The sequence below is a fragment of the Maylandia zebra genome, linkage group LG19, assembly GCF_041146795.1.
Source record: "Maylandia zebra isolate NMK-2024a linkage group LG19, Mzebra_GT3a, whole genome shotgun sequence".
Classification (NCBI taxonomy): Eukaryota; Metazoa; Chordata; class Actinopteri; order Cichliformes; family Cichlidae; genus Maylandia; species Maylandia zebra.
In genome coordinates, this window is record NC_135185.1 from 8,665,394 (window position 1) to 8,676,528 (window position 11,135).

Sequence of the window (11,135 nt, forward strand, 5' to 3'; positions counted from 1 at the left end):
TTCCCGTTCTGGCTAACACTGAGCAGTGCTGATTTTCTAACACTGGAATATTTCTAACATTTTGAGTTATTTTCCAGTGTTAGAAAATCAGCACTGCTCAGTGTTAGCCATTGTTAATCTTCAAAACTGACTAGGTTACTTTTAAACATATAACACTGTCAAAAGTGTTAATTTAACACTCAACAGTGTTGTATTTAACACTCAGAGGTGTGGACCCATATAGACACTCTCTAGTGTTAATTTAACACTGGAGATTTTGCTGTGTATGAGCAAGCACTTTGGCAACAGTGGGAAGGAAAAACTCCCTTTTAACAGGAAGAAACCTCCGGCAGAACCAGGCTCAGCGAAATAAAAAAAAATTTAAAAAATTGAAAAAACAAAAAAAACAAGCGCATCCATGCTCACAGGTGTACACACGGGTGATCACACCCACAAACTACACCCTTTTTGGCTCCTACCTCAAAGCACACTGTGTTCTGTTGATCTTATGTGCTGCACAATAATGTTTAATATTTAGTATTTACTGTCATATTCCCATATATCATTGTGATGTTGTTTATTCTATTACTCTTGTTCTCTTCTGCTTGTTTTCTTTTTTCTTTCTCAACAGGTGATCCAGGTGATTGAAATATGCATTTTTTTTCTTTTTTCTTTTTTTTTCTTTTTTTTTTTCCTGCCCATTCTGTTGGTTTTTGGTTTTTGCCCTTCTCCCCCGTCCCTCTTCTCAGCTGTTTCTCTTTCCCTCTTTCTTTCTCCCCTTCTTTCCTCCAGTCAAGTCTGTCCCGTATTCAACAAGTGAAAATAAAATAAACAATAAAAGGCGAATCAAATGGACCATTATGGCAAGGCTGGGATGGTCAATTTGGTAAAGTAAATCCGTTGGGCATCGTTCTTTGCCTTTAGACAATAATTCTGATGGCAAAAGAGCCAAACGGGACAGGCAAAAAAAAAAGAAAAAAAAAAAAAAAAGAACCAGGCTCAGGGAGGGGCGGGGCCATCTGCTGCGACTGGTTGGGGTGAGAGAAGGAAGACAGGATAAAGACATGCTGTGGAAGAGAGACAGAGGTTAATAACAGATATGATTCAATGCAGAGAGGTTTATTACTACATAGTGAGTGAGAAAGGTGACTGGAAAGGAAAAACTCAATGCATCATGGGAATCCCCCGGCAGCCTATGTCTATTGCAGCATAACTAAGGGAGGATTCAGGGTCATCTGGTCCAGCCCTAACTATATGCTTTAGCATATAGTGATAGTTGCATTGCTGGCAGGTTGCACCAATAAGACTATATTGTGGTCGTTAGTGACCTTTTCCATTTTGATGTTTTAGGCCTTTTGCAAACCCTTTGTGTTTTCTTTTAAAATAATAAATTTTAACGCATCTGACTGATATTGACCCTCTTGTCCCGTTTATTCTGGGCTCGTTCCTGTAAGAGCTTTGGGCCTGAAAGTTTGCACGAGTAGTATAGAGGCCCTTAGCGGTTACTCTGTGGCTTTTACTCGCTACAGTACACGATGAAGATGTTTTATCTGGTCCAATGACTGCGTGCTTCTGTTGTCTTTACAAATTTAATGTGAAAATAAAAACACATGCAAATTAAAGTCCAGAGCTTAACCTGACTGAAATGCTGTGGTGTGTGGGTCATCGGGACTGCGTGAGACAAAAACAGTATCCTGTAACTCAGCCAGGGTTGCTCTCATGGTCAGTAAGACAACACATTATTTGCTAAAGGTTAGAAAATAGGGAAAAATCGTTAGTGCTGAGAGGCTGGGACTAGTTTGGGGCACTAATGAAGGGATAGTTTAGTGGAAACTATAATTTCTCCCCATCAGTTTTAACCAGTTACACAGACGCACATTCTCATATAAAACTTTGTATACTGCTAAGCCAGGTTACTCTCTCTTGGGAAGATTGGCTGCAGGTAACTGCCTGTGGTTTTCTGAACAAAAGAGATCTGTCAGTGTTCCTGGGTCATTGTCCCAGTGTTTTTCAGTTTTGGACTTTGTCACTGTTTCCTGTTTTATTATGTTAGCTCCGACCTGTGTGCGTTATCTTTTGTTCCACTTCCTGTGTTATTACTTAGATTTAGTTCAGCTGTGTGTATCACCTTTGTTACGTCCCTCTGCAGCCTCTAATCTTCTCAGTGTGTTCAGCTGGTGCTAGAAAAGGCCCTAATGCCTTATTCATCTGGTTCCTGAATGTAAAGGAGGACTATTCATGGGCGAAGCTTCATTATATTCCTTTGCTGTTGTCACTGCAGTTGTGTGACGTCACAGTTATGTCAAACAACCACCAGAATCAAATCAAATCAAAATGTTCTTTAAATGTTTTTGTAATTTAATTCTCAAATCATCCTTTAATCTGAGTGTTCGACATTCACACATAAGAATAAAGTTTCATTCAGGCGATTGAGATTTGTCACAGCAGGAAACATTTATAGGTCAGTTTGTGTTTATTCTCTGTGTGAATCTTCATATATCACAGTCACGTTACACACGGTTGAGAGCACCCAAGCCACTGCTGCTCCAGCACTGCCAAACACTAAAGTGGCAGCCCATGACAGACCTGATGCACCTAAAGTGAAATCACATTACACACCATTAGCTGTTTGTTATACTTGTTCAACATGTGCAAAGTTTTAATTCTTCATAAAATAATTTATGATGTACATAAATTATCTTACTCATGAACCTTTATTTATAGAGACGTGTCCAAGAAGAGCATTTCATATCTTTGACATTTAGATAAACAGCAACAGTCAAAGTGGACTAAAATATTACAATTTCTAATTTTTCTGGCAGTAATCCTGCTCTATAAGAAAACATGTCTATTTGTTTGGTTGCGGATTTTTTTACACACATTTAGAGAGAGAGAGAGAATATGTAACAAATTATCCAGTTTACCCCAGGACTGCAAGATTGCTATGACAGCTGCTAGAAGTCCACCTCCACCACTGCTGACGGCAACAATTGACATTAGTTTGGCAGCGATGGAGCCTGCTGCTATTCCAGCTGCAGTGAACCCCAGTGTAGCCAGAATGGCAGGAGTCAGAATCACAACTCCACCAGCTCCTGGATAAAAAAGTTTATATTCATATATTCATATCAAAATTATGCTGTGGTTAATGTGATGGCATACCTGCAAACACAACGACCGCCTTGCCTGTTAATGAAATACAAAAAGATTTCAAATAAAATCTTTACAATTATAAAAATAATTCATATCCACTGCATAATGTGATAACACTGTTATAATATATATATATATATGTATATATGTATATATATATATATATATATATATATATATATATATATATATATATATATATATATATATATATATACTCACATATCTCTTCAAAGCTTGTGTCCATGCTTCCAATGATAACACTAAGACACCGAGAGCTCAACTGCAGTCATGGAAAGCTGATCCATGTCTTTTACTTTTTTTTTTTCAAGAGTTGACACTCCCATTTCTGAAAGAACAATACACACTAGACAGGGGAGGAGCAGCATGATGTTTTTTTTTTCTAAACAGTAACATATTCATCTTATGATTGTGGAAACCACATAAAGAATGAAAGAAACATTTCTTTGCAATGATCCAAATAATCTCATTGCAGTAACAATGGGCTCTGCACAATAACAAATTATGTGTAGTAATAACTTCATTATTATAACAACAAACCTGGGGCAGCACGGTGGCACGCTGGTTAGCAGTGATGCCTCACAGCAAGGTCCTGAGTTCAGTTCCACCTTTCTTTCTGTGTGGAGTCTGCAGGTTCTCTCCAGGTATTCTCCCTTCCTCCCACAGTCCAAGAGCTCAACTGCACAGTCCAAACATATGCAGTTAGTGGGCCTAGGTCAGTTGGAAAGTCTGAATTGCCCATATGTGTGAATCTGACTATGAACGATTGTGTCTATGAGTTAGTGATCCCTGAGACAGACTCAGTACCCTGCCTCTTGCCCTAAAACAGGGGGGGTTGTTACATAAAAACACTTGCAGTTTCTCTGTAGCAAAGACTTAAACCTTTAAGTGTTATAGTCATGATTGTTGATTGGCTTCTTCTCCACATTTTTATAACAGCACTACTTTCTACACTGCAGTACCTTTTAAATAATGCTCACAAGGATATTGAATCAAAATGTGTTCCAACACACAACTTTTACACCCTTTTGTTTATAAGTCTGTAGATGAGGATGTTAGAGCTCCATGAGACAGACTTAAAGCCTATAAACCATCATTTATATTAAGGTTGACATTTTTTAAGCTTAAACTGTGTTGATTCACATTAATGTCATGAGGAATGCCGAGCTTTGCTATCATGAGAAAATAAATGCACACAACTTGTTTTGAAAGGAGAAAGAGAAAGACAAAGTCCTGTTCCTTCAATCATCACTTACCTGAATGTAAACTATGCCGGTATGTCATGGGTATGTTTGCAGTATGGGCGAGGTTTAATGCTGTCGTCATTGCAGTGGTGTGACAATCTTTGAACAACTACAAGAACCATTTCTTATGAACTGAAACTTTTGTGCAACAAAATAAATACACAACAACCAAAGTGCTTGTTTAAATCAGGTCACCTAAGACATTTCTTGTAAGGCAATAAAGACGTTTCTGTTCTGGTCTCCATGAAATGTTCCAGTTGTGACATTAAAAATCCAGCACTTTCAAAAATGTGCTTGGATGCATGTTGGTGTCTGTCTCCACCTGAGGAAGAACTTTTTGGCCTCTAATTATTTTAAATGTGTAATTTATTTTCTCTGAGGAAGGTCAGAGGTTTAAAGAAGTGCAGTATATCTGCCGTCCTTACAGATCTGCCAGTGATCTTTTTTGCTCCCACACATAATACAGAAACATTTTCAGTGACCCAAGTAACGTTTATATATGCTCCCTGTGATAAGGTTGTTCTTGTTTGTTTTCATATTAAGCAAGTGATTTAACATAAGGATTAAAACAGAAAGAAAAACCTTTGAAATAATCCATGTGTAAAATCCGTAATAAAGATGGCATTAAATAAATGAGTAAATATGTCAAACCCCTGAGATCCAACCTCACAATCACTTGTTCCATGATGACTAAAGAAAGTTTATTTACATCACAGACCCAGTGATGCCCATTCTAAGAGTTTCATTTTCCGGGAAAACAGCTGATCCTCACACTCCTATATAAGTCCAGTTGTCCAACACAGTCCAGGCTTAGGCTCCTGATCCTGAGTGCAACAATGGGTCTGTGTGAGTACAGCTGCCTTTTTCAAATCATCTCTACATCATATAAGTTCATGATTGTAGCATCACTGAAAATGTCTAAATAGTTCAGGCTGAGCTTTGGTAAGATGGTTTTTTTTTCCCTTTCTTTCTTATGTTTCAGTGGCAGGCTTAGCGATCGCAATCGGAGCAGGTAACAAACCTCTTTGTTTATTGATGTATTTTTACATCTAACACTCATAGGTGAAGTCACACATATCATACATGTATTCATTTTAAAACATCCTGATGATCAGTAACCAGGTGTTTCTTCCTGTTGTCAGGTGGAGCAGTGGTCTCTGCTCCTATTGTCCTGGGGGCTGTAGGTTTCACCTCAGTTGGTATAGCTGCAGGCTCCTACGCTGCAAGCATGATGTCTGCAGCTGCTGTGGCCAATGGAGGAGGAGTGGCAGCAGGAAGTGCAGTGGCTGTTTTGCAGTCAGCAGGTAAAAATAAATAAATAAATATTTTACCAGTGATTACTCAAAAACCTTTATTATAAACCTGAAAGATCCCAGAAACAATAACATGTGACTGTGCTGCAGTGAGGATAATACGACGGACTATTAGGTCCACGTAAAGAAAAAATATTATCAATCATTTTGAGAATAAAGTCGAAATGTGGAGATTACAAGTGTCTGAAGAAAAGCTCCCACGGTTGCTACTGTATGTCATCAGAGTTTGTGAAATTGTGCTTCAGAATCGGTTTTAGTAAGAAAGAAAGAAATGATTTTTCTTTAAGCTCATAAACACAGTGTGGTGATAAGTGTTAGGTTGTACAAAAAGCTGGTAATGGACAGATGCGAGGTTATCGATGGTTACATCCTCGTGCAATAAAGAGGATGAATGTTGTATCACAAGACGGCTGATCAGTTTGTTTCACTAACTCATCTAAATAAGGAATTTTCTTTAGCGGATATAGCGCATGTGGCAGTTTGTGTTCAAACAGTAATGTCCATATCAACAACTTTTTTCTTGTGGCTCTAATACTCCGTCGTAGGATAAACCCTCCCCCTCTCCTCTGCAGCTCAGTTACTTCATCTAACTGCTCGATCAGCTGTCTGGTGTTCTGAAGCCTGTTTTCTCTCTGCAGGTATGGCAGGTCTGTCTGGGGCCGCCACCGCAGCCGTGGGTACTGTTGGAGGGGCTGTTGGAGGATTGGTGGCTGCTCTCATCTGAGACCAGGAAATTATGATAATCAGAAAGAAAAAAAATAGTAATAAATGACATATTTACTGCTGCCAATTGGAAACAGTTGCAATAGTATCAGCGCCATGCTTCAGTAAAGCTTGGCTGAAATCTGAGTGCTGGTAATGCTGTGGTGTTTTATTACAAAACACATGAACACGGTCAAATTGTGCAACTTTAAATAAAGCCCTAATAATGAAAAGCATTTTAAAGTTGTGTTCTGGTTATTTTTATTATTTTGTTTATATTTTATTATTCTATTTATGTTATCTGAAAATACTAAGACATGTATCATTATTTTTATTTAATTGAGTACCAAAGCTGACATATTTGGTTTCTATAACTGGCAGAAATAAAGCGATCACCAAAGCTTGAAGTGAAGTCAGACACACTGAGTGTCGCACATGATACAAATTCTACTTGTAAGCATAAATTATTTGGATTTATTTTCTCACTGCATTATTATACTGATAAGAAAGTGATATTTTGCCATCTGGTTATAAATAGATGGTCTGCTAAAAAACTGATTACAACTCATTTAAACTATGGGTAATGACGTCGTTGCATTTAATCATGCAAATCTCTCATGATTGAAATCAACGCATTTTTTGTTTTATTTTATTTTATTTTATGCTATATAGAACTTTCCTGTCAGAAGCTACAGCCACAATGATACTGGTTTCTTTATTTATACACGTAACCCCTTCATAAACGAAACACAAAAATACAGATACAGTTTGTGTTGCTCTCTGTCGCCCTCGGTTGTTCAGCTCTGAACATAAGGTTTTGTTACTGAGGAAAGGAAACCTTGCTTGCTATAAAAATCAGCCCATTTCAGAGCAGACGCAGGACAGAGGAGCTGTCATGATCCTGGGTCCTTTTGACCCAGCGTTTTGTGTTTTCTCTTCGCGATTTTGGTTCTGTTCTCTAATTGGTGTTTACCCTGTTCCCCCCCGTGTGTTCCTGTTTTATTGTGAAGGTCTGCGTCTTATGTGAGTGTTTTCAGTTTGCCTCCCTGGTCTCGTCATGTTAATCACTCCCAGCTGTGTCTCCCACCTGTGTGTAATCTCCCTGTGTTCTCTGAGTGTATTTAAGTTGTATTTTCTGTCTTGGTAATCGCTGGTTCGTCTGTGTTGTTTCCCCTCGCTCTCCCTGTATGTATTTCTCCGGACCTCCCTGCATCCTCATTCTGGTTTGTCTTATTAGTTTACCCAGATTAGGTTTCCGGTTTCATGTTTTGTCGCCACCGCTGTTTGTACTCACACCCCTGTAAATAAACACTCATCTGCACCAGAGCTGCCGCATTTTGGGTCCTATTTCATATTCCACACGGCTTGCCCCAGCAAACCGTGACAGGAGCAGTGGCAGCTGGACGTGTGGTGGCTGTTTTGCAGTCAGCAGGTAAGTTAATACTTAGATGTTTCATTAGGATTTTAACTTGTAACAAAGAAAAAGTTCATGAAAACATCATAATCTTAGATTCGATAATGACACTATGCTCTATCATTATAATAGTACATATAACAATGACATAATCAATGATCTAATTAATGATAACAATAACTGTGAATAATGATTCAATTCATTTTAATTTTATTTATACAGCACTAAATCACAACAACAGTTGCTGAGTAACTGAGTCCCAGGGCTGACATACTTGTTATACTTGCTATAGAAATAAAGCGATCACCAAAGCTTGAAGTGAAAACACAAAGTCGGACACACTCGAGTGTCGCACATGATACAAATTCTACTTGTAAGCACAAATTGTTTGGATTTTGTTTTATCAGTGCATTATTATGCACTGCTAACAAAGTGACATATTACCATCTGGTTATAAATTGATGGTCTGCCAAAAACTAATTTCCGACATTTAAACTGTTGTGAATGACACACTGGCGTTTAATCTGATGCAAATTTCTCATGAACGAAATCAAAAATTATTTATTTTATTTTATGCTATAAAGAACATTTCTTTCAGAAGCTACAGCCACAAAGACACTGGTTTCTTTATTTTATACATGTGACCACTTCATAAATCCTACTAACACCACGGCATTTACCAATATAAGCAAAGATAAGAAACAAAAAGTAAAGAGAAATGACTCTCCAGTTTGTGTGGCTCTCTGTCGCCCTCTTTTTTTTCAGCTCTGAACATAAAGTTTTGTTTCCGAGGAAAGGAAACCTTTCTTGCTATAAAAATCAGCCCATTGCAGAGCAGATAAAGACATGGACCCCGGTGAGTCATTTGAGTTGCTGTGCATGGATCGTCTTTGATTTAAAAAAATTATGGAATGTTAATGTGTGTTCTTATGTTGTGTTGTAGTGACAGCTGTGTGCAGTGTTGCAGGAGCAGGTAAGCACTTTATTCAATTTTAACTCATTTGAATCAAAGCCCGATCCATGTCTGATCCATGTCTTCTTCCTGCAGTAGGTGCCGTAGTCGCTGCTCCTGCTCTTCTGGGAGCTGCTGGTTTCACCTCAGCAGGAATAGCTGCAGGCTCCTACGCTGCAGGCATGATGTCGTCTGCTGCAGTTGCTAACGGAGGAGGAGTGGCAGCTGGAAGTGTGGTGGCTGCTTTGCAGTCAGCAGGTAAATAAATAATTAGACGTTTTATTCGGATTTTAACTTGCAACAACATGCAAAAAGACAATTTTCATGAAAATATCACAATTTTAGATTAGATAATGACACTATATTGTATCATTATGATAATAAATATAACAATGACATCATCAATTGTATCATTAATGATAACGATAACTGTGAATAATGACGATGATAATGATTCAGTACACTGTGATATCAGCAGGACTGAAGTTATATAGGCACAAAGTATAAGTATTTCTCAGCTTCTTTGTGTCATGGTGCTGCAGGTGCAGCTGGTCTGTCAGCTACTGCTGGTGCTGCTGTAGCTGGTGCTGGAGCAGCAGTGGGATGGCTGGCGAGTTTCATCAGCTGAAAATCATGAAGAACTCATATATTTGCTTTACCCATCTTTTTATGCCTAAAGACGAATAAAAATACTTAAGAAAAAAATCCTGATTGAAGTTGTCATAATTCATGCATGAAAGGCTTAAGTATTACATTAATAAAAAGATTTAAATTCCAGGTGATCTCAGCAATAATATTGTTTTTTTAGCCGTTTGTAATACTAACTGTACTGTTAAACTTATATATAACAAGGACAACACAAGTTCTTACAGATGGACGACTGATGAGGCAGGTTTAAGAGTGCAGTCAGAAATGAACATAACTGCCATGTGTTATGTGTTTAGTTTATCTCTCTTTTAGTTTACAGTTAAAAGGAAGCCATTTTATCCAAAAAATCCAAATCCAATTTAAAAACAGAAGGTTTCCCCAAAGTGCTGTACAGAAACAAAAGGGTAAAACACAAGATAAAACCACTGACACTCACATTGAAGCATAATAATATACATAATGAACATATCAACTCACACCAGTCTAGATGCTATCGAAAAAAGGTGTGTTTTCAAAAGCGACTTAAAAACAGGAAACGAAGATGCCTGTCTAATATTTAAAGGCAGCATATTCCAAAGTTTGGGGGCCATAATCGAAAAGGCTCGTTCTCCTCTACGTTTTAGCCTAGATTTTGGGACAACCAACAGCTGCTGGTCAGCTTTTAATGTCACCTCACAGATTATCATCATCATGATTACAGCAACTGTTAGCGTGTTTATTTATTCACCTTGAGAACTCAAAGCCAAAACATTTCTTCTTTTGATAAATGTATTTGTTCAAGGGTTCAAGGTTCAAGGTTCTTTATTTGTCACATGCATAGTTATACAAGTATAACACACAGTGAAATGTAGCCTGACACGCTCCTCGACATGTGCAAAAAAATTGGGGGGGGGGGGGGGGGGTGTAGAGGAAGAACATAATAAATATATATATATATATATATATATACATGGTGGCTAACCAACCGGACATAGTGGTGGTAGACAAACAGAAGAAGACGGCCGTAGTGATCGATGTAGCGGTTCCCAATGACAGCAATATCAGGAAGAAGGAACACGAGAAGCTGGAGAAATACCAAGGGCTCAGAGAAGAGCTCGAGAGGATGTGGAGGGTGAAGGTAACGGTGGTCCCCGTGGTAATCGGAGCACTAGGTGCGGTGACTCCCAAGCTAGGCGAGTGGCTCCAGCAGATCCCGGGAAAAACATCGGAGATCTCTGTCCAGAAGAGCGCAGTCCTGGGAACAGCTAAGATACTGCGCAGGACCCTCAAGCTCCCAGGCCTCTGGTAGAGGACCCGAGCTTGAAGGATAAACCGCCCGCAGGGGCGTGCTGGGTGTTATATATATATGTATATATATATGTATATATATATGTATGTGTGTGTATATATATATGTATGTGTGTGTATATATATATGTATGTGTGTGTATATATATATGTATGTGTGTGTATATATATATGTATGTGTGTGTATATATATATATATGTGTGTGTATATATATATATACATATATATATATATATATGTATATATATATATATATACATATATATACGTACATATATACGCTGGATAGCGTAGTGGTTAGACTACACGCCTTTGGAACAGAGGATCGCAAGTTCGATTCCTGCCTGGGGCGTCTGTATCCAGTAAGGGTCCTAAGGCTAGACCCCCTATGCTAAGCAAGCCTACCGCAGACATGAGCGAGACAG

At 38.4% G+C, this 11,135-nt stretch overlaps 2 protein-coding genes and 1 long non-coding RNA gene across 5 annotated transcripts; 2 read left to right on the forward strand and 1 right to left on the reverse strand.

Annotated features, from left to right (window-relative positions):
- Positions 1–2,297: 2,297 nt before the first annotated feature.
- Positions 2,298–3,399, reverse strand: LOC143414163 (interferon alpha-inducible protein 27, mitochondrial-like). Its single transcript, XM_076877904.1, has 4 exons — positions 3,352–3,399; positions 3,139–3,162; positions 2,904–3,071; positions 2,298–2,574 (listed from the first exon to the last, which is right to left on the reverse strand). The coding sequence occupies exons 1-4, from the start codon at positions 3,374–3,376 to the stop codon at positions 2,453–2,455; spliced, it is 339 nt and encodes a 112-aa protein (XP_076734019.1). The 5' UTR covers positions 3,377–3,399; the 3' UTR covers positions 2,298–2,452.
- A 1,731-nt stretch (positions 3,400–5,130) lies between these two features.
- Positions 5,131–6,645, forward strand: LOC143413974 (interferon alpha-inducible protein 27, mitochondrial-like). The gene is made up of 4 exons (XM_076877533.1): positions 5,131–5,240; positions 5,377–5,406; positions 5,537–5,698; positions 6,346–6,645. The coding sequence occupies exons 1-4, from the start codon at positions 5,231–5,233 to the stop codon at positions 6,429–6,431; spliced, it is 288 nt and encodes a 95-aa protein (XP_076733648.1). The 5' UTR covers positions 5,131–5,230; the 3' UTR covers positions 6,432–6,645.
- Positions 6,646–7,257: 612 nt separating this feature from the next.
- On the forward strand, positions 7,258–9,494 carry LOC143414007 (uncharacterized). 3 transcript variants are annotated; one of them, XR_013094568.1, is made up of 6 exons: positions 7,302–7,632; positions 7,735–7,841; positions 8,589–8,679; positions 8,767–8,796; positions 8,872–9,033; positions 9,318–9,494. It is a non-coding gene; the product is annotated as an uncharacterized LOC143414007 (long non-coding RNA). The 3 variants fall into 3 exon arrangements; XR_013094569.1 differs by lacking the exons at positions 7,302–7,632; positions 7,735–7,841 and adding an exon at positions 7,258–7,285 and having other exon boundaries at positions 8,653–8,679; XR_013094567.1 differs by having other exon boundaries at positions 7,302–7,841.
- The last annotated feature ends 1,641 nt before the right edge of the window (positions 9,495–11,135 follow it).